The sequence below is a fragment of the Pimephales promelas genome, chromosome 5 (genome assembly GCF_988280905.1).
Source record: "Pimephales promelas chromosome 5, fPimPro1.hap1.1, whole genome shotgun sequence".
In the NCBI taxonomy this organism is placed as follows: Eukaryota; Metazoa; Chordata; class Actinopteri; order Cypriniformes; family Leuciscidae; genus Pimephales; species Pimephales promelas.
Window position 1 is genome coordinate 34,792,209 of NC_142773.1, and position 23,692 is coordinate 34,815,900.

Consider the following 23,692-nt stretch of genomic DNA (forward strand, 5'->3'; position numbering starts at 1 on the left):
TTAAAATATAAACTAGCAGCTAATGTTTTAAAAATGTTTTATTTGGCAAGTGACCTCCGCTCCGCGTCGGCCGGTTCACGCCTCGCCGTCGTCCATTAAAACCTGACAATGGACACCTCGTCGGGCATTAACCCTTACTTAACCGTGTTAACGATAACCTTTTAAATACTCGACCTAGTTCCATTGCTGAGCAACGGGAAGAAACTCCTGTAACTTCAGTGCCCAACCCGTATCACGACAAGACGTGAAATAATCACGTTGGTCCAATTTGGAAAACGTGTAGATGTCACGGTTTAGTTTAAACTCAGAACCATAAATGGGGCTATACTGCCCTCTTGTGTCAAATTATATTTCTATATTTATTTTTCCAACAAATAAAACTGAACCCGCAATAGATGCAGTGGCTCAGTTGATAAAGCGTTGGGCTTTAATCAAGAAGATCTGAGTTCAGTTCCCATACTTGCGTTAAATTGTAGTGATTTTATTTAAAACAAGGTGGCCTAAACAATATTTCTTCAACCCGGTTTTTTACAGTCTATGATAGACGCATGACTTAAACGCAGGCAGACACAGCCACAGTTGTAACTTGTAGGCAGGTATATTGATCATTAAATCAGAGTTTTCTTGTCTTGAATAATTCATTCAGTCATTTTCATTCATTCATTGATTTATGTCACTTGTTTAAGTAATCTAAAAAAAATAAAAATAAAAAATAACCCCGATTAGGGGGCCCCCTGGTGGTCGGTATATATATATATATATATATATATATATATATATATATATATATATATATATATATATATATATATATATATATATATATATATATATATATACTATTTTTAAAAGAATATATTAAAATATTAATTAGCAATATATTGAAATATATTGTCATTTCTGTTCAGAGATTAGCGAATAAATGTTAAATAAATTATGTATAAATAAATGCATTTATTTTTCTTGGACTACACACACCTCCACTGACATTGGAAAAGCACAACAACATATTAATTTTCTGGGAAGATTAAAGAAAGAAAGTTTGCCTCAGAAACTTCTTGTGAAATTTTATCGATGTGCAGAGTGTATTGACATGCATCATATTCTGGTGAGCTGTAATAGTACAAGCAAGGAACAGAGGGCTCTACAACGAGTTAAAAAAAAAACTGCACACAGTTTTACCATCAATTGAGGACATTTATTTGTCCAGATATTGGAGCAGAACCTCCAAAATCTCCTCCCTGCTGGTAGGAGATACCATAGTGGGGAGATACAGGACAATTTACTCTTCTAAATAGCTGTGCAACTAATAAACACTTCCTGACTGGTTTCCATCTATAAATTATATTTGTAATTGCATTGCACACTTTAAACGGTCTGTTGCTTTTTACTAAAGGCCTACTAATTGTTTTCTTATGTATTTTTAAACACTTTTAATTAGGGCTGTCAAACGATTAATCGCGATTAATCACATCCCCCCCAAAAAAGTTTGTGTTTACATAATATATGGGTGCACACTGTGTATAATTCTTTTATATAACTACACACACATGCTTGTGTATATATTTAAGAAATATTTTCATGTATATACTGTATATAGATTTATAAATAAATATTTTATATGTAAATAAAAAAATTCTTAAATATAAATGCATGTGTGTGTATTTATATATATTTATACAAAATAATTATACACAGTGCACCCACATACATTATGTAAACCCAAACTTTTATTTTGGATGCGATTAATCATTTGACAGCCCTACTTTTAATCTATATTGACATTATCATATGTATTGTTGTGCTTTTGTCTGTACTTTGTGTTCTTTTTAATGCTGTTGTTTTCTGTGAATATTTGAGAAACTATACTTCTAACAAAAATTGGTTGTTTCACATAGCAGTTCAAATGTGCAATAAGGGTTTTAACTTAACTTAATATGCTTGTGTAATACTGTAGATTTACTATGATCGATCAATAACAACCATCATAGCCTAAAGGGCATGCAGAATGATGAAATAATATCAACTGCATACTTTGAATTATTTGCAGCTAGGTCTTTAATGATTACACAGGTCTTAAATGCTTCATATAACAGTCGCAGTAAGCACTAACGGATTAATTACAGAAGGTACTGGTGAACTACACTCTTGGTCAAGAGAGACGGAATGTTGTCTTCTCAAATGGCCTGTTTTTTCTCAAATTGCATCACAGCCTTACTGGTAGTTTTTGTTTCTACCGGAAGGGTGTGCTGGTCGTAACGTTCTTGTTTATTTTCTTACAGTTATTAAAACGAGTTATCTATTGCTGTGTAACTTTAAAGTTATTGTACATTTTCAGATAAACATATATTGTGCTACTTCCACGACGTATATCTAACCTAATATCGTCTCTATTGTTTTTTGAGTATAGGAACGGTGTTACAAGATGTTACATCATGCGAGTTTCCACACGGATATTTTTATTGGCTGGACAGTAACAGCTCATACAGAAACAAAACCGTCTAGCAAAATCCGTCTATGAAATTCTGTTCGCATTGGCTTCTGCATAGGTTTTCTTTTCAGTATTGTTATTTGAAGAGTTACACGGGAGGATGGGAGTGCCTAAATTTTATCGATGGATATCGGAGCGGTATCCGTGTCTGAGTGAAGTTGTCAAGGAGCATCAGGTGAGCTAGTTTGGCTAAATATAACAGGCCGCATAGAGATCATTTACAGCTGTGTGACCAGAAGATCAAACCTGGCACAAAGACCTTAGTTTTACTGTCCCTCCTCCATACATATGTTACGTGTAGAGGAAATTTTATCTTTATGTTTTATCGGCATTGTATGATGTACACTATGATGGTTGTGTCTTTAAATCTAATGAGCTGTGCTGTTGTCAATACAGTAATTTAAGTATCGTAGGCGCTTTCGAACGAGCTACAAAATGCTAAACATTCAGCTAGCTGTGATGAGGAGTTGCAGGTGTAAGTGATTCAAGTTCCCAGTCTGCAACATTTCTGGACCTTTTTCGGAACGCCCATTTGAAACCCAAATTTGCTCCCTAGTATATTGGGAGCTCAATAGGTTTTGAAACTCGGCCTGTATTCTGCTAGTTACTGACAAACAGCAATTGTTTTGTAATCTAATGCATTCATAATTTTGCATTTAATGTGGCTAAAATTATAGCGGATTTGGGGACTTGTGACGTATTGGACTATATATATATATATATATATATATATATATATATATATATATATATATATATCAGTGTTTATATATAGCTACTATTATACGTTAGTGTTCATTTTCAAAATGTATTACTTATTTTTAGTTTTCATTTTTTATATTATTTTATATTATTATAAAATATTATATTTTTTATATATTATATTTTTTATATGCTTTTGTAATTTGTTTATTTTTAATTTTATATATAGCTTTAAGTAATAATTTTTTTCTTAAGTTTTAGTAAGTTTAGAATTTCAGCTTAATTCAACTTAGGTTCTTTTATTTTATTTTACTTGTCAAAAAAAAATTTGTTGAAATAAATAAATAATCATAAAAAAATATTTGTTTTTGTTTTAATTAACGGTTGAATTTATACTAATCTAATGATGTTAGTCATGTTTGGTCAAGTTTACACCAGCCAACTCATGTTCTCTCCCTTATCACAGATCCCAGAGTTTGACAACTTATATTTAGATATGAATGGGATCATCCACCAGTGTTCCCACCCCAATGATGAAGATGTACACTTCCGTATTTCTGAAGAAAAAATATTCGCTGACATATTTCACTACCTGGAGGTACTCTTTCGCATCATTAAGCCCAGGAAAGTGTTCTTCATGGCTGTCGATGGAGTCGCACCCAGAGCCAAGATGAACCAGCAGCGTGGGAGAAGATTCAGGTACAGCAAAATCATAAGCAAAGCACGTGAGGTTCGCTCAATATTCCGCTCTATGCCAATGCCCTTCGCTCAATAGCTCGCAGTCCAAGCCCACGCTCACTGGTAAAATGATGTCTGCACAAATCCCACTCTGACATGAATTTTGTCTGTACTAGGTCTTTCTGTTTAAGTAATGAATTTCTTGAATACATGTCTCAATTACAGAAGGCTTACAGATAAGTGACATGATGTTAAAATGCAGAGCTTGTGCAAACATAATCCACATTGACCTTCACATGATCAGATGCTTTTTTAAAGGGATTGTTCACCCAAAAATCAAAATGATAATTTACTCACCCTCATGTCATTCATTCCAGACCCGTTAGACTTTCGTTTATCTTCGAAACACAAATGAAGATATTTTTATGAAATCTGAGACCTTTCTTTCCCTCCATCGACATCTGCGCAACTGCCGTTTTTTCACTTCAAAAAGTTCATAAAGACATCATAAAGCTAATCCATATCATTCGAGCAATTTAGTCCAAGTTTTCTGATGGGATTTGATCTCTTTATATGACAAACAGATTGAATTTATGCTTTAATTCGCATCTAAACATTGATCAGTGAACATAAACAGAATTTTTATGTTAAAAAAGGCCTAAATTCAATCTGTTCATCATATAAAGTGATCGAGTCTCTTCAGAAAATTTGGACTAAATCACTCAATTCATATGGATTAGTTTTACAATCTCAAGCATCAAAGTGTTAGTTGTGTAGCTGCCATTGGAGGGACAGAAATATCTCAATTTCATCTAAAAGATCTTCATTGTGTTTAAAAGTGAAAGTCTTACAGGTTTGAAACAGCATGAGAGTGATTAAATGATGACAGAATTTTTATTTTTGGGGTGAACTAACCCTGTAATTGTTGTTTTCTCACCGCTGTCACTTTTGTTGCATGGTTTTTGTTATTAAGAAAAAAAGCATGGAGTACATATTTGCATATTCATTTAAACATGACACTTGCTCGCATGACTTCTTTTTCCCCTAATCGAAGAACAAAAAAGAACTTTGCTATCAGTATATCAGCAAGCGGAGGGAATTTTTTTCAAATAAGAGTTGTTATATACACTATATGATAATAAGAAGTGTTTATTGAGCACAGAATCAGCATGAAAATTAATGTGTGAAAATGTAAAAACTTTTGTCTGTGTTTTAAAGGTCAGCGAAAGAAGCCGAGGATAAAATAAAGAAGGCCTTGGAAAAGGGTGAAGTTTTGCCCACAGAGGCCAGATTTGACTCTAACTGCATCACTCCTGGTGCGTGTGCATTTTTGTCACTCATGTTGTTGTGTTATACATATTTTTATCGCTCTCATATACCATTTATTTGTCTATCTTTGTATGGGAGGATACTTAAGAACCATAAAGGGATAAAATCAAGAAGTTTAAGATCTAAATGTTATGTTGTGTTGGCTTTGAGATATAAATGGTTTGGTCTGGTGTTTTGTTATGGGAGGTCCACTGGTGGGCCCTGATCTATAATGTTCTGAGAGATCTGTTTCTCTTGCTTGACCACTGTAGGAACGGATTTCATGGCCAGGCTACAGGAACAGCTTAAATATTTTGTTCACAGCAAACTGTCCACAGACAAATCATGGAAGGGAGTGAATGTGTATTTGTCTGGTCATGAGGTGAGTCACAAGACTTCAGAGCTTTGTGTCGTGTGTGTGTTTCTGTGAAGTTCTTCTGATTCCCATTTCATCACAGACCCCTGGTGAAGGAGAGCACAAGATCATGGAGTTCATTCGCTCTGAGAGCTCCAAACCGGGTCATAACCCAAACACAAGACACTGCCTTTATGGTCTGGATGCTGACCTTGTGAGTACAGTTGTGTATAATAGAGAGAATTCAGCCATATAATCATAACGATTTTGTTTGTATTGATTTTAAACTGTTTTTTTTTTTGTAGATAATGCTTGGCTTGACCAGCCACGAGCCTCATTTTTCTCTCCTCAGAGAGGAGGTACGCTTTGGAGGCAAAAAGGCACAAAAGAGGTATGTGTGGCATTATTTTCACTGTGTCAAGTTGAAAGTTTATTGTGTTCCTTATGAGTTTTTCTGGTCTGTAGGATAACAGCTCCCGAGGAGACAACCTTTCACCTGCTCCATCTATCCCTTATGAGGGAATACATTGACTATGAGTTTTCAGAGCTCAGGGTGAGAATATATCTAACTCACAAATCATGCCAAAACAAAGCTAAATGATTATGACAAGTCCTTGTAAACAGCATACTGCCCCAGTTGGCAAGATGTCAAGTGTAATATGCGGTGAAAATGACTTGCATTACTCTGAATCATGTCATCACGTTATGCATGCATGTGTTTCCACCAGAATAAGATCTCGTTTGAGTATGACCTGGAGCGGATCATAGATGACTGGGTTTTGATGGGGTTCCTGGTGGGGAATGACTTCATCCCTCATCTTCCTCACTTGCACATCAATCACGATGCTCTGCCGCTGCTCTATCGAACTTACATCAGTGTGCTGCCCAGTCTGGGGGGTGAGTCAGTCCACCAGCCAATCACAGAGCATGCGGCTTTGTTATGGTACTGTAATACTGAAATAGTGCTGATCATTGTCGTCTCCATCAGGCTACCTGAATGAAAACGGTCATCTCAACCTTACCCACTTTGAGAAGTACCTCGAGAAGTTGTCAGAGGTGTGCGTTTGGTATTTTTTCCACAAAAATGTCAATGCATTATCAGTAATGCACACCCAGTATTGTTTTCACAGTGCAATGTTACTCCGTGTTTCTCGTTATTCATATTTTTTGTTTGTGAAACATACTGTACGACGATCATAAAATCAAGAAGTTACAATCCAATCTGTTTAATTTAGAGATTTATTATTAATTAATTTTCAAATTTAAATTTTGATATATATATATATATAGGCTTTATATCAGCATAAAAAAAAAAAAATCTGTCCACCACTAGTTTAGTGACTGTTTTGACAGCTGATTGTTTAATGCAATACTGTGTTTTAATAAATAGACAAGTCCATTATAGACTTGTTATAGTCTTGATATTCTCGACATTACATCTCAAAATTAAGACGACTGTGGATCGTGATTGTTTGTTATAAGATCGTGACATGAAATTTTTGGAAGATTTCCTACCCCTAGTTCAAATGTTTGGTGTCTAATGTATGCTATACAGATGCATATTATAAGTAAACAACAGGATTTAATATTTTTCACTTCATTTAGTTATAAACAGTATGAAAAACATGCCTTGCTAATTTTCAATGAGATGGTTTTTTCAATATTTAGAATTTTCAGTGTAGTAGATTACAGTAACTTACATTAAACTAAAAGTAAAAAAACAGCTATTTCAGTTTTATCGAATATCATTGAAAGTCATTTACATTTTATGTGTTGCCCACCCTATGTTGTACCACACTAGTATACTGTGTTTTATTGTGCTTTACTACACTATACTTACTGTAGTAGACTGCATTATACTGCACTGTATTCCACTCTGTTAGGGAACACAGCTAAACCTCATAAAGATACCAATATGCTGAAAAGTTAAAGTTCAAAAAGTTGAGAGAGTTTACTGAAGACAAAGTTCTCCATACTTCCAATGCCCGTGGAAATGAGTAAGAGGATCCAACCTTGGATAATCAGTTAACTATAAATATAATATAATATAATACAGGTTCTGATTGATTAGCAATTCAGATCATTCTATCATCTTATGAACATGGTTTTCACTATGCTCTACATTTGTAGGTGACTAATGTGGGTCAGACCCTCGGTCACCTCTCAGATCCCAAATACAGACATCGCCTGCCACATTAACAGCAGACTAGATGCATCGGATTAAAGACCAAACTATTATTGCATAGTATTAATATAAAAAAATAGGAGGGGTAAATCCAGCATTGGCAAGTCATATATGTAAATCCAAGGGTTGTAAATCCACCCCTAATTCCATGTCATTATCCTCTTCTCTGTTCTCAGTTTGATCGTGAGCACTTCAGTGAGGTGTTCGTGGATCTGAAGTGGTTTGAAAGTAAGGTGGGGAACAAATACCTGAATGAAGCGGCCGGGCTGGCAGCCGAGGAGGCTGATGTCAAAGCCTTGAAGAAGAGAAAGGTGAATATTAGCAGCATGCAGCCAGACGGATGACTTTTTTATTCCTCTCATATCAGTCAAATTTTCAGGCACTGCCAACACGCATTTCAGTACATGAAAGTATCAACTTGAAAAATTGCATATGACCCCTTTAATGAATTAGTGCTAACTGCTCCTTTCATATTGTGTAGCTCTCTAGTTGATCCTTAATAACCATTTTTAATATTTGGTAAACTTTTACAATACGGTTCTATTCGCTAACATAAGTTAACTACATTAGTCAACATTAAAAATGATTTAATTAATTGCATTATTAGTTAATCATTTCAGCAAATACTAATGCTTTGTTAAAAACGAAGTGTTTGTTCTTTTGTTTTTAGTCTTCAGACGACTCTCTCTGTCTTTCCGCTCTTGATGGAGTCAGAGAATCTCACAGCACTCCAGGAAGAGGTACACAAACCACACCCCAAATTCATAGTTACTCTTGATAATTGGTCTAGATACTTGCTAGCACTTTATTTTATAGTCCTGTGTATGGACTTACTGTAATAAGATATGCTTGCAGACATTTAAACACAGCATTTTAAAGCATTGAGCTTCTAAATAAGGCTTAATATTTCCCATAATGCACTAGAAGGCGCAGAGGAGGATGGTGAGGATGATGACATGTTTGAAACAGAGTTTCGACAGTATAAGCGCACCTACTACATGACCAAGATGGGTGTTGAAGTTGTCTCAGAGTGAGTCTCCATTTACTTTAAATTTGGAAAGGATGGAAGAGGTATGATGTCTCTGTGCATTTGAAAATGAATGGTTCTGAAAAGTGTAATTTTGTCTGTGTTAATCTTGCAGTGAATTTTTGGCCAATCAGGCTAAATGTTACGTGGAGGGAATCCAGTGGATCTTGCATTACTACTACCATGGAGTTCAGTCTTGGAGCTGGTAAGCTAAGAGATTGATAAAATGATAAAATTGATTCATACAGTCCTACTTAAGGGAACATGTACTGTATATGTCGGCATGAAATTTCAAGAAAGTTCAGATAGTCTATTCTTTCCTGTTGTGATGTATATCCCAATGAAAGGGTTTCTTGAACAAGAAAAATATAGCGTGGGACTTGATTTTGTCCATTGGGAACTAATTGGATGGTTGTGGTTTTCTATTGGTGGATCTTTAATGTGAGTGGCAGGTTGCCCCGCCCTCACGCCAGTTAACGCATCATCAGAGAAGAGAAGGGATCACGCTTTATGAGGGAGAGGAAGTTATTTTGAACTTGTGCTCCTCTCGTATTACTACAGGTATTATCCGTACCACTACGCTCCCTTCCTTTCTGATGTGAGAAACATCTCTGGTCTCACATTGACCTTTGATCTGGCCAAACCCTTCTTGCCATTCGAGCAGCTCTTGGGCGTCCTGCCATCAGCCAGCAAAGACCTTCTTCCACAGGGTTACCAGGTGACACACTTCACGTCCTCATCACATTGATGTTTGTTTGGAACTTATCGTCATTCGCTGACAGTATGTCCTTCACAGCATCTGATGACATCACTGAGCTCACCCATTGTTGAGTATTACCCACAAGACTTCAAAACGGACCTGAATGGCAAGCAGCAGGAGTGGGAGGCCGTGGTGCTCATCCCGTTTATCGACGAGGTGCTTTAAACATCTGCATTTACTATGTATCTTGCCATAACATCTGTGTTGTAAGTGCACTTTCACGATACGTATGTGTTTGCTTTCAGAAATGCTTATTAGCTGCTATGGAGCCCTATACCGATAAACTGACTCCATCGGAGAAGGCCAGGAACAGACATACTGAGTGTGCCGTCTACTGCTTTGATAAAGAGCTGGACTATCCTTATAGCTCCTCCCTGCCGCAACTCTTCCCCAATATAGTTCACTGCCATGTCAGGTATGTCCTGTCACTCACTCTGATGTTGAATCTGCAAGCCGAGGTTACACGCTTTTGTATTTTTACTTTACACTTGACACTTTATAGTTAATTTCTAATTATTATGTGTTTATTTTTACTGATAATAATAGTAATAAATTATGCGTTCATTTTTATAATGGCACACTATTGTATTTATATTTACAATTAACAGATAAATTATAATTAAAAAAATATTTATTTTGTTAACAATAATAATAAGCTATGCATTTAAATGTGATGGCACACTTTTTTACACTTGATACTTTATAACTAACATATATTTTAATTGTTATTTATTATTATTTCACTCTTTTGAATTAGTTTACGTTTGATCGTTTTCAAATTAATAGATAAATTCATTAATTTGATAGATTCTTTTGATTTATTTTTGATGATGTTGATAATACTTATAATAAAAGTATGCATTCATTTTAAAATGGTGTCGCACTTGTATTTACATTTACACTACAATTAACAGATACATTATTATTTCTAATTATTATGTATTTATTACTGATAATAGTTCAAATAAAGTATGCGTTCATTTTGATGTTGCACTATTGTACTGTATTTACATTTACTCTTAACTTTACAATTGACAGATAAATTCTAATAGTTGTTTATTTTTGTTAATAATAATACCTCATGCCTTCATTTTAATTTGGTGTCACACTTTTGTATTAACTTTAATAGTTTACACAGTACAATTAACAAAATAAATAGTTTTTTAATCATTGTTAATAATAGTGATAAAAATAATAGAAATATTAATAATAATAAAAATTAATTCCAATACCTTAATATGATTTTACTCCAGTTAAGACATCCTGGTGAAGTCACCATCAATTCACTCTGAACAATATCGACACTTGAAATATTTATTTGTTATCTTTTGGAAATCTCATCCAATGTGATTGTGTTTTAGGCAAACACCAATCCCGATGGACGCTTGGCGTGTACCTCTGGATCACGTAGGGCGCAGGATTGACAGAGGAGCGCTTTACTTCTGCGGCTTCCCCACCCTACAGCACATCCGTCATAAAGTAAACAATCCTCAACCCCTCTGTCTGCAGCACTTATTATCTCAATAAAGGGATCATTTTCAGGTCATCACAGGTTTAATGCATATGTCCTGCTGTATTTTTCACAGTTTTATAAGAAGAAGAGTGGGGTATTGGTGTTTCAACAAAGCAGCAGAGGAGAGAACATGATTCTGGAGATTTTAGCAAGCCAGGAGATGGAGCAGGTGGGCAGTTTGTCCCCTCAGACTTCTAGTCCTGATTTTGTTCAATTTTAATCGGACTGTCTCAGACACTGAACTACATTTTAAAGTTGTGTTATTTCATGGTTATGGTAATGTGGTATGCCATATGTGTGTTTTTCTTTATTGCAGGTGGAAGATGTTTCAGCACTGGTTCTTGGAAAGTCTTTGTTTGTGAACTGGCCCCATTTGATGGAAGCTCGAGTTGTAGCTGTTTCAGATGGAGAAACAAAGTAAGTTTGTTTGTTGTGTTGCTATTTAAAGATTATATACTGTCAGATAAAGCTAACTCAAACCCTCCTAGTCCATTAAGAGTTTGTCCCTCTTGGTCTGCAGGTTTTCTTTAGATGAGCCCTCAGGATCACAGGTGTTGTATCTGGATAACACTGTACCGCCTATTAAAGTGACCCATTTGACTGATAAAGAACAGAAGGAGTGGGTCAAAGAAGTGCAAGGCCTCTCAGAGCAGTATGCGGCCCCTTTTATTTTCATTATTTGTCATTTGTAATAAGTTTATTAACAAAAAATTGCATAAGGTATAAAACCGATTCATTCACTGATCATCTGATGTACAACTGATCCACTTGGCACAAATATTGTACCTAATTTAGCTTTCATAAATAATTAATATGAAATACTTTAGTTCAGACAGACATTCTAATCTTAAAGTCTCTGTTTTTTTTTTAAAGCACTGTTGGATACTAGTGTGGCAAATATATTTATTTTTTCGTCAAATCATGGTGGTATTGATGGTTGCTGTGGTCATGACAATCTCTTGCTGTCTAAATGTGTTTTGTTCAGAATAAGCTACAAAGTAGAACACAATGTATGCCCGTAGTCAAAAGTCTGTCTCTGATAACTATACTGTATAAACTAATATTTTTTTAGTAACAATATTAGCTTTGCATGTTCAGAGTCTTAGAAACATTTGCATGTTTTAGTTCTGTCAGGTTGAGTGTGTATGTAGTGTCCATATGTAAAATATCTCTGCGTCTGGTTTGCAGCTTCAATAGACGTAAAGGCATTGTGATCAAAGAGACTGAGGTGGTGGTTTATGCCCAGCTGCTGACAGGCAGGAAGTATGTCATTGGTGAGAACGGAACAGTCCATTTGGAGAAGCAGTTTGCCAAACAGGTCCTGCCCTTTCCATACCAGACAATTGTGAAGGTAAATATTCACTCCAGCCCAAAAATATACAGTAAATATACTAGTCTGTGATCACATGTTAGGGAGGGGGACTGTTGGAAAAGGAGAAGAATAAGTTAAATAAACTTGTAAAGATGGCAGTCTCTGTCGTGGGGAGTGTTACCCAATTATGCAGGATAAAATGATTGGGAAACTTTCTCTTATAATTAATCATGACTGGCATCCTCTTAATTAAATATCTCAAGCTTTTGTGAGTACTCAAAGCTCAAGATTAATTTATCCACGCTGCTGCAAAATATTTTTTCACAAGTGCAGTTAGATTTTATAATCAGTGTTATATAAGATGATACAGATGATGGTGGTCATATATAAACATAGTCATAATGCTTTGAAAAATTGATATTTGAGAACAAGACTTCTTGTTGTTGTGTATCTTGATGTTTATTTATTTATTGTATTTTGTGCTGATATGACATATTAATTTCCCCTGGGGATTAATAAAGTAAATCAAATCAAAGCCAAATCAAATATATATTTTTATACTCACCAGTTCATTTGATCAAAATGGGAAATAATAAAAAAAATGTAATAATCCTATTAATCAGCTTTGCCATGATATTAAATTACATTTTTACAAATATTACAATTGAAAACAGGTATTTTAAATTATAATAACATTTCAAAATTGTAAATTTGATCAAATAAATGCAGCCTTTGTGATCTCTCATGGCCTATAGTATCTGTCTTGATGGGTTTTTCTTTTTTTTGCACTTTAGGATATCAAAACCTTTGATTCGTCATTGGCGCGCTTCAAAACACTGGAGGAGCTGTTTCCCCTTGGAACCACTGTCTTTATGGTTGGAAATCCATATTACGGTGCAATGGGAGATGTAAGTACAGTTTTTTTGTGCTCTCTAGTCCAGACTTCAATAGTTAAATGCCACAAATGAAGGACGTTTTGTTTGCTTAGGTGCAAGATTCTAGTGATGTCATCAGTGAGGGACGAGTCAGAGTGGTCTTCTCTGTACCATGTGAACCTCAACTTGATGCCTTAATACAGAACCAGCATGTAAGTGTTGAGTCTGTCAAGATTACACACACTCCACTATACTCTATTCTGACTGAATCATGTTGTTCTTTAGCTTATTTATATATTTAATACGGAACTTTGGTCTAGGTCTTCGTACTGCTTTTATTTTCAGAATTTGCCAATAGTCTTTTGTTTTCATTCAGAAATACTCAGTGAAGTACTGTCCTGGGTATGTTCTTGCCTCTCGCCTTGGTATCACCAGCTACCTCGTCTCAAGGTTCTCCGGTAGCATCTTCATCGGACGAGGATCCAAAAAAAAGTCAGTGGAATTCAAGTTTTGAAAAACTTGGTAGTTTATATTTTATTTAATTCAGAATTTCAATTTACTCCTTATACAGGGCTTTGCAAAAGTATCCAAATCTCTAACCAATTATAGATCCTTGGTTTATATTTAATTTCTGCATTATTTGTTAAGCAATTTCAGTAAAAAATGCATCTGGGATTAGTTATCCATCTAAAATTGATAAATTTGATATGCACACACTCACATAATTTTGGACATTTCATTGTGAAGCCAATTTCCCTTATTTTTTACAAAGGTGACCACTGATTTAATAACACTGTTAAATGTAATCTTTAGCAGATCTCAAAATGATTATACATTTTTCACATTCTATATATAACAACATATGATGTCTATATTGATTTTGAGTTGCAACATTTGAAAGATTTTAGTTTTAAGTATTTGATTTTTATTATTTAGTTCTTCAATGGCATACAATTACAAAATCAGTCATTTTATTGGTTATCGATCACAATTTTAATATCTATCCCCATCATTTTATTTTCGTTATTTAATTAACAATAAAATAGTTTAGTCTAAAAATGAATAGCTTTTGAATGGATTTTGCACTTTTCAGTCCTCATGGAGAGCAGAAAGTCAATGTGGGCCTTAATCTCAAGTTCAACAAGAAGAATGAGGAAGTTCCTGGCTATACCAAGAGGACAGAGAAGGAGTGGCTCTACTCTGCTGCTGTAGAAGATCTCTTGGCTGAATACTTAGAGAGGTGTGTATGCATATTTAAGGCCGTGCGTGTGTGTGCCTGTGGTTGCACCTGGTTTTGTGTGAATATTTTAACAATTTCTTGTCTTTGTATCTCAGATTTTCAGAGGTGTTTGACTTCATTGCACGAAACAGTCATGATGACGTCTTTTACGAAGATGACATCTGGCCTGGAGTGGATGAGAATGGGTGGGTATTTTGTTTGTTTTATACAGGCAGTAGTGCATTTTCAGAATGCCAGACTTGGCGGTGACTGTATCATTTGTGATTCTTTGAATGAAAAGGGCTGAGAAGATCCAGGAGATCCAGGGCTGGTTGAAAACCCATCCGGTCAGCTCCACCTCCCGAGCGTCATGTGATCTGCAGATCCTGGACAGCGGCATCATAGAGAAGATTGAGGAGGAGCTGGATAAAACGAAGGTGAGGATCACATTTAGACCTCTAGAACCTTAACAATCACTGTTGTTGTTCCTGTCCTTATGTTGTTGTGTTGATTTCTCTGGGTGACAGGCAAAGAAGATGAACAAGAAAGTGCGTGTTACTGTGAAGCCCCATCTGCTTTTTAGGGTATGTGTGTCACTGTATACATGTTTGATATATTTGACGCGTCTATGATGTCTGTATACATGTATGATGAATGTGGAATCAATATGTAATGTATATGACAAATGTCAATTAAATCAAACATTGGAATATATTGTTATAAGCATGAACTGCAACAATATAGCAGTTTGTGCCTAAAATAGCTAATAGTGAAGTGAATAAGGTAATATGTATGTTCGTGTATTTTGTGTGTACCTACTTAACCATATTTTGGGGACAATTTTACCCGGAAGTGAGCTAAACCTGACAACTTATTTTTTGTTAGGTTTAGGGTGTGGATTAGAATTAGGTAATTATAGGTTATAGTATTCATAATTAGCTGTATATAAAAACAATAGAACTCTATGGAATGTCCACATTTAGATATACAAGTAAATGTGTGTGTGTGTGTGTGTGTGTGTGTAGCCTCTGGAGCAGCAGTTTGGTGTTATTCCAGATCCTGATGCAGAGTATCATCTGTTTGACCGTGTGGTCAATGTAAGAGAGAGCTTCTCTGTCCCCCTTGGCCTTCGGGGAACTGTCATTGGTATCAAAGGAGGTAAAAATCGACACAAATTTCTCTGGCATCCTTCTGCATATGTTTTTTTTTTTCATTCATTCTTTTTTTCTGGTCCATCAGCTGAACGCGAGGCTGAAGTTTTGTATGAAGTGCTGTTTGATGAGGAGTTTGCTGGAGGACTCACTATCAGGTATAGAGGTTATTGCACTGAATGGACAATACAAATTTTAAAAAATATTCTTTATATAATGCGTACACGTAGTCTACTGTCCAAAAGTTTGGGGTTAGTAAGAAAGTGTTTTTATTCAGCGTGGCCACGTTAATTTGTTAGACAGTTTAAAACAAAAGCATTTATCTGAAATCCTTTGTAACACTGTATTTAACTTTACTGCCACTTTTTATCAAAGAATTCAATGTCAAAAAATATTAAGCAGCACAACAGCTGGAGACCAGAGGAGTCTATAGCAATGGCTGATAAAAATTGTATTGAATCATAGGCCCTGTACACACCTGGTATAAATATGCGTTTTGATTGATCGGATCACAAGTGGACTATGCTAAATACAGGTGTAAACTGGGGGTAAAATGTTTTGAGCTTGACTACTTTTAACAACTTCCAGAGGTAGTTGAAATGAAAACACATTAGTCTTGATTGCTTTCGTAGTGTAAATGCTCATGTGGTCAAATGCTTACTCTCCGCCTAATGACCTAACGTGTAAACATGGGAAGCGCAATAGCCAGATGGTATTTTAACCTTGTTGGCTGGAGACCCAAGTTTGGTTTGAAGACGAAAACTTGCCAAGCACAATGTTCTCTCACAGCATTCATGTGGTCCGGTACCTGTAGATGAAATGAAAGCTGCTGGTCTATTTTTCTGTTGTCTACATGCACGTTCATATATAAATTACACAAGCTTATTTTGTCTATTAGATCGAAAGATCTAAAAAAGTCCATACGTTTAACAACCACCCATAAACCAAAAGTGGACACAAGAGACGGATTAAGACATCAGCAGTAAAAGGGAATGTGTCTTCCTCGTCTACTTGTGATCTGGTTGACCAAAATGCATTTTAATACCAGATGTAAACAAGAGTACAGCTCTTTAAATGGAGAAACATCAAGTTTTTATTCAAGCCTACGAATAAAATTCCAATTACAAATCGCCAATGAAATCTGACAACAACTCTCATACATGTTGTTTCTAAACACTCAAATCATGACAACCTGAAATTTTCAGGGTCGACCAGCCAATGCGCACATGCATTCATAAGTGTGTATCTCACAAAAGCATCCACAGTGACACAATGACTACCAACTGGCGATTGGCTCTTTTATGACGCAGTGTTGCACTTTCTCCCATTCATAGTAATCTGAGCTCTCTGTCTTCGTACATCTAAAGGCTTTGACTGAATGTGTGCTCTGTGTGTAGGTGCTCTCCTAGTCGTGGCTATCGACTGCCTCCCAGTGCCTTAATCAACCTGAGTCATGGCAGCAGGAAGGAGCAGGGCTCACACAAACTCATGGCCATCGTCAAACCCCAGCCCTCGTCTTCATCTCACGTCACACACAAGAGTCAGCTGGGCGGCCTTAACCACTCGCCACGCTCACCATTTATTCCTACGCAGGTAATGGCCAAACCTCAGATTAACTAATAGATATTTAATGGGTGAAGATCTTACTTTATGCTCCTTGTGCCCGGGTCAAATATCTACAGTATGAAGCATGGTTTTAACTCCTCCTGGTCTTAATATTAAGGTGTAATTATATTAGTCAGTAGAAATCTGTGCAGTTCCAACATGTTCCTCTTCAATAATGCAAAGAGAAGTATACTGTTCAAGTGAGATGGTCTGACTGTGTTGAATTTCCTATTGACAGCAGCAGAATGGCCGACAAAGTTTCAATCTCAGGACTGACTCTCAGGGCAACAGAAACTCTCCTCACAAAGGCCTAAACCAGAAAAACCAACACAAGGTATGAAGGGTGTGAGGGCTGTCCGCTCTGGGGATTGTCCGTAATACATGATAACATCGTTGCTCGTGTGTTCCTGTAGGGTTCTGGTAATGAGAAGGAATTCAGTAATGTATGGCAGTCTCTTCAGAGTTCAGGAATGCCCCAGAAACCACCAGCTCACTGGCAAAATAATGTAAGTACTTTCTCTTACTCTGTGTGCATGTTTGTGATCAGTGTTATCGTTAACTACAACTAAAAATGCTAAAACACATTTATGTTACTTGAAATAAATTAACAGAAATAAAATAGAATATAGAAAAACAAACTTGTTCGGAACCTTTTCATAGTTCTTAGAACTAATGATGGAAAAACCCTCTTTTTGCCGTGTTCGCACCGCAGGAACTTGGAACGATTTTAGTTAAAGGAATATTTTTTGGGGGGGGTCTAACCCAGCACAATAGGCACTACCAGTGAAATAAGTGTACGCTGATTGGCTGAACGCATGTGGAACACCAGCATCTGCCATTTAGAGATTATACAGATTATAGCCTCATTAATACACAAACTGACTCTACGAACATGGAAAACAGTGATAGATGGGCCTTTCAACCTTTATGCTGAGGAGAAAATTCAACACATCTTTGAGGCGACCAAGCGAAACACAATTGTGTATTCCTGCTCAGCTAGCAACACTGGACCTCAACCACACAGCAAATGCTAATACTTTTTCATAAACTCTACTTTCTTTGTTTAAAAGCATCTAATAACGTATTAGACAGGACTGTTAAACAGATCATGAAATAATGGAGAATAAGGGGCGATGTTTGCTCAGGCTCTGTTGTTCTAAGAGCCATCAAAATAAATGTCCGCCGCACCGCCAAATTAAAAGTCACAACAACAAGTGCAACTTATGTCCGTCTGTGTGAATGCAGCCAGCAAAATGGCCCTTGGGGAACATTCAGTTTTTAGGGAACCACACTGGTGGCTAGTTCCCATAAGTAAGTTCCTATAACTACCCGGTGCGAAGGCCCCTATTTTTTATTATATATGATATATGACGTTAACCTGGTGTTATTTGTGACAGGATGGGAAAAACTGTGCACCAGTGCCATATCAGCAGCATCAGTTGGAGGGACAAAATAAACCGAGCCAAGGCAGCGACCCATCCAACAAATTTGTATGTTCACCGAGCTGTATAATTTAGCTGTCAAGCACCATCATCTGGTCACTGTTACACATAATGATCTTTTACAGTTATTCTAATGTCAGTTTTTCTTTCTAAATGCTTAATAAGTGTATTGATTTTGCAGGCCTCTGGTGGCAGTATTAGACTCCTGAAGAGAAATGAGGATCTGAATACAGCTCTCGGACCGGGACCTTCAAATAAGGTACCGTCATTTGTGGTTTCTGAGTCGAATGTTGAATAGACGGTTTACCTAAATCAATATAGTCATACAGACCTGAGGACGAGTATATGAGTGTGTTTTTTTCTGTCCATTCAATGGAAGCCAATGGTGTCCAACATTCTTCAAAATAAATAGTGAAAGAATTTTCACGTTTAGGTGAACTCTTTCTTTAATGACCTCGTATACTGGGTTGAAAAACCTTAACATATTATAAATTATATAAATGTATATATAAATCAAAAACCAACAACACTTTAAAATACATTTCTGTGTATTTCATGTAATTTATTTATTTGTTTACAGGCATCTACTGAGTTTGAGGAGCTGTTAGCTAATCTAAAGATCTCAAAGGATCCTGAGCCCACCCAGCACCATCTGCCTAAAGAGCCCAAGAACCAATCAGGAGAGCCTCTTTCACCACAGTCCTTTGCTATGGTGCGCAGCCCATGTTTATCACATCACTATTTTAGGGAAAGAAAGTAAAAAATAATAATAATGTATTTAATGTCAATATAAAATGTTTTTTTCTTTGAGCAGAAGGGAACTCTGGTATTGAAAGAAATGTTGAAGATTGACAGCTCTGGAACAAGCTCTGCCCCTGATTCCACTTCTGGTGGCCAGAATTCAGCAAACCCCAACAGCCAACTGCAGAACAAGAGACGCTCCAGCAAAAAACTAGGTACTGCATGTGTCCAATCAGAAACAGAATCAATCTCTCAGATTTTGGGCTGTGGAACTGTAAATCAGTAACTAGATGCTTAATTGTTATACTTTGAGATATGCGTAGGGAATAACTGCGGGCATTCTCTGTCCCTTAGCTGCTCGGATAAACACCCCTCAGGCTGACGCCCCTGGTCTGAATGCGGCTCCTCTTCTTCCTCCTCCTCCTCCTCTGGCTGGACAGCCGCCCCTCCTGCCCAGCATGGCCACTGAACTCGGGCGGGTATGCATGGGGCTTGGGATGAGACCGCCAGATTTTGCCTTCCTCCGCAACAGACAGGTTAGTCCATCTCACCCATATGTGTCTAGTTTTAAGGATTGTGTTTTCAAGTAGCACTGGGATTCAGGAAATGAGGTTAAACTCAATTAGAGATAGAATGAGAAAGATGTAGAGGAATTTGCGATATAGATTAAATTTATAAAGTGTTCTGTTTACAGATTAAGAAAGAAAACAACTTTAAAAATATAATTGAATTATGATTGGCTTTCTTTTTTTGTAGATCTTTTTTAATTTATATAGATCTTTACAATAATTAACCAGAAATTTGGATATATTAACCTAAGCCATATATTTTTATAATTGACATAAGACAATGGGGTCTGATTCACTAATAATTGTTTGGATTATTTGTATTTAAACGCACTGGATGGCTTCTGAAAAAATCAGTCTAAGGCCTGTTTATACAAAGATAAATGTTCAGTGCAAAAACGTGGTGCGATTTTTAACATTTTAATTTGAATGCGTCAAATTTAATTTCAATGCATCCGTTTAGACCGCCATTTTAGCCGTCAATGTGACAATTATTTTAATGTAGAGATTCTCTTTTCCATCGCACTGTAGCATTTTGAGCAATGAGCAGCAGTTATGACAAATACCAGTTGTAGCTAATCAAATACCAAGACAAACATGAGAATTTTATGAATATCAGAGTATGTGATCTTTGATTTTACTTTTTTTGTAAATTTTTAATAAATTCTTTTGCTCAAAAGTTAGTAATGAATCCTGATTTGTTTGTGAAAACGTTCATATGTAGATTTCATTCACACATCTGTCCATACACAAGGTTAGTGAACCTCCTCATCCATATTTCCATCTCATTTGCTATTTTTCTTGTTCTTTAGAGTCTGACTGTGTGTCAGGTGAAGTTGTCTAACGGTCTGCTGGTTCACGGTCCTCAGTGCCAGTCCGAAACTGAAGCCAAAGAGAAAGCTGCTCTCTTTGCCCTTCAACGATTGGTAAATGTCACTGTCTCTTCAAATTTGCTCATCAAAACATTGAAGAATTCAATATATGAAAGTACTACATGTCTTTTCTCATGGTGTGATCAAGTATATGCTCCATGAGCTAGTGCCTCATGGAATACAGACAGTGTTCATTTTTAGTGCTTGTCGGCCTTTGCAGAACTCGTTGGGTTCATTCCCACTGCCTCCACCCATATTCCCTGGAGTCCAGCAGATGAGGCCTCTTGGCCCTCATCCCTCCATGTTTGGTCAGCCAGCAGGTCGGAGTCATTGTATTGTTGGTTTTCTGCTCAATCCTGTTCTTTTAATGCAGATGTCCTTGCATTTACACATGTTCTGATGTATTATTTACACAGGTAGTCTTCTGATCCCCCCACAAGGGTTTGGACCTCTTCATTGGGGAATGCAGTTTCCCCATCAAGGGCAGCCGTTCTATGGAGGGACTTTTCCTGGAGCACGGGCCCCTGGGCCATCAGCAGCCAGTGGATCCCACAACCAATTTGTTCCACTTCAGGTGAGGTCTTAATAGCGTTGTCAACATTTTTGGAATAATGAACACTAATAAAAGCTGCGCTTTCTCATCTCTCTGACATGTTGACTCGCATTGCAGTATTTTAATTAAATGGTTTATACAGTTTGTTACATGTTTTGTTTGTAAGCCTTAAAGGTCTCTTGAGGGTTTAACTCTTGTCAGTGGTTTTGACTTAAGTCAAAGTCAATAGTTATACCACATAATGTTTTTAAAGTTGTGAAATGTAACCTTTCTTGAGATTTGGTATGAACATTTAACTAACATGAATACAAAGAGTATCATGGACACACTTATTTGTCATTGACTCCTTTTATCCTCATATACCACTTTAGCTATAACTTGCCATTGTGTCTTTAGGTGACCAAGAAGCGCGTTTCAGGCAGAACCAAGAACCAAGAGGCAAAGCAAGGGTCGGGCAGCTCAGCCTATGCTGGTCAGACCCCGGGCAGTGGAACGGCTGCTTCTGCCTCAGTGACCTCATCTGCCCCCAAGACCCCCCCACCCAGCAGCACCCATGAGCCTGCAGATAAGCCCACACCCAAGACGCCCAGGCAGAACGCCAATCCTCACACGCCTGGCTCGGCCTCCAAGCGGAAACACAGGAAACTGGCAGTCAACTTCGAAGCTGCTAAAGTGACAGACTGAAAACATTTACACGCACTGTCCGTCTCTCTTCATCACAGTAAGAGGAGAACGAGCGATATGAAACCATAGCAAAAACAAGATGCAGTTGTCAGTCTTCGCGGTGAGACAATGTATTTGTCACTGGCACCGAATTAGTTTTGTATTGGTTTTAGTTGGCATGTTTTGAGTGGAGGAAGTGGTGGAAAACATTTTATTGGTATTGATTAACTGCACCAAAATGATCATAGAATTATGAAAAGGGGGTTTAACATTTACCTCAGCTTTTTTTCTTTCTTTCTTTTTCCTGTTGCATTTTGACCCGATTTCAGATCTTTTATCATGTTCACTGGTTACTTTCTGATGCTGGATTTTAATATTCAAAGTGCAATAATTAGTTTGTAGGCGGGACATTATGCACAAGGAAGGAATATAATGTGGCAAAATTGCTGCGATACACCATCTGTATTGGTATTATTATTATATTTTTCTATATTACACCATTGTGCAGTCCAGCATGGGAGGCTAAATAGTGTTATCTTCTTTCGGTGAAACTTCAGAAAGCAGTAAAACTATCTGACTGAACCCTTGTATCTAGTTTCAAGGGTTCAAAATAAGCCCTGTACTAAGCTAAAGATTCGACGGAAGCACTAAAACGGGTGTTAAAACCAGCCCATTATGTTCACCCAGCCAGGAAGCACACTGATTTAAGCAAATGTAATATCTATGGTTTATTGTGTGTGTACATATGACTAAATGTGGTCAGGCAGGGGATGCAAACTTAAACACAATTGCCTTTCTAATAAGATGATGCTTTGAATGGTCTTTTCAGATAGATTGTGGACATTGTTTTTATTTTTGTATTAGCCTACCTTTATTTCCTGGGGGGATGTTTAAGTTCTATGATTTTAAAATGAAATTTGTGTATTTAGATCTATGGATTTTATATGCACCATTTTACAAAAGGGATAAATAACAATTGTTAATATTTCTCTTTGGAACTTTGCTGGCATCTTTTGTTTTCATCTTTTTTGCATATTTGTATCCTACCAGATCTCTTTTGTCTGAGTTTTAAAATGTTGAAAGTATGTAAGTAAAACCTTTTATTTTTAATGACATTTGAGTTGTTTATTTAATGACTTAAATCAGAATGACAAAAAAAAAATGCACCTCCTAACAGGGTGGTGTGCTGTAAATAGACATTTTGTTATCATAATAAACATTTTGCTATCATATTGCCTCTGATGTTGTGATGATTATGGTTTCTCGGTGGTGTTTTTTTTTTTTTTTAAATATGATTTTAAAATCACAATTGCTTTCTTGGCGTATAAAGCTAAGATAAGCTGTTCAGTCATGACAAGTTCGAGCAGCTTGTCCAAAAAAAAAAAAAAAACACAGCAGCTTCTAAATTCATGTTTGAGGCATGATTGTAACTTGTCTCAAATGTTAGTCTTTTCCAGTAATATTAACCACAGACTTTATTTTGCTCATTTAAAATTAATTCTGAAGTTGCTCAGGGAATACTTGACTCATAAATGCTAATAACTTCTTAGCTTTGATTTATTATAAGAACATATAAATTTATTCACAAAATAACAAAGTGTATGAAAATGAATCAATCATTAATCAAATACTCTAAATTCATGAAAAATATTACAAGTCATCTTTGCTTTTTTA

General features: G+C 36.5%; 1 protein-coding gene across 3 annotated transcripts; it reads left to right on the forward strand.

Annotated features, from left to right (window-relative positions):
• The first annotated feature begins 2,264 nt into the window (after positions 1 to 2,264).
• On the forward strand, positions 2,265 to 23,248 carry xrn1 (5'-3' exoribonuclease 1). Of its 3 annotated transcripts, none has more exons than XM_089131374.1 (42): positions 2,265 to 2,666; positions 3,660 to 3,892; positions 5,090 to 5,187; positions 5,452 to 5,561; positions 5,638 to 5,748; positions 5,840 to 5,925; positions 6,000 to 6,087; positions 6,263 to 6,431; positions 6,523 to 6,590; positions 7,896 to 8,030; positions 8,390 to 8,459; positions 8,644 to 8,749; positions 8,862 to 8,951; positions 9,308 to 9,464; positions 9,543 to 9,662; positions 9,752 to 9,921; positions 10,868 to 10,985; positions 11,093 to 11,188; positions 11,336 to 11,436; positions 11,540 to 11,671; positions 12,208 to 12,370; positions 13,126 to 13,239; positions 13,320 to 13,418; positions 13,583 to 13,698; positions 14,300 to 14,446; positions 14,542 to 14,631; positions 14,727 to 14,862; positions 14,953 to 15,009; positions 15,451 to 15,583; positions 15,665 to 15,734; positions 16,974 to 17,169; positions 17,423 to 17,515; positions 17,595 to 17,687; positions 18,579 to 18,671; positions 18,805 to 18,882; positions 19,204 to 19,335; positions 19,438 to 19,579; positions 19,719 to 19,900; positions 20,743 to 20,856; positions 21,023 to 21,122; positions 21,219 to 21,376; positions 21,752 to 23,248. In XM_089131374.1, the coding sequence occupies exons 1-42, from the start codon at positions 2,592 to 2,594 to the stop codon at positions 22,037 to 22,039; spliced, it is 5,127 nt and encodes a 1,708-aa protein (XP_088987500.1). In that variant the 5' UTR covers positions 2,265 to 2,591; the 3' UTR covers positions 22,040 to 23,248. The 3 variants fall into 3 exon arrangements, with proteins under 3 accessions (XP_088987500.1, XP_039532769.2, XP_088987499.1); XM_039676835.2 differs by having other exon boundaries at positions 2,266 to 2,666; positions 17,420 to 17,515; XM_089131373.1 differs by having other exon boundaries at positions 2,266 to 2,666; positions 8,647 to 8,749; positions 17,420 to 17,515.
• Positions 23,249 to 23,692: the final 444 nt, after the last annotated feature.

Bases quoted from the DNA above. Each gene is read 5' to 3' on its own strand.
- xrn1 (XM_039676835.2), top strand. From the start codon at position 2,592: ATGGGAGTGCCTAAATTTTATCGATGGATATCGGAGCGGTATCCGTGT. The intron at 13,240-13,319 runs GTAAGTACAGTT...TTGTTTGCTTAG, and splicing joins ATTACGGTGCAATGGGAGAT to GTGCAAGATTCTAGTGATGT. The intron at 20,857-21,022 runs GTAAATGTCACT...CGGCCTTTGCAG, and splicing joins TCTTTGCCCTTCAACGATTG to AACTCGTTGGGTTCATTCCC.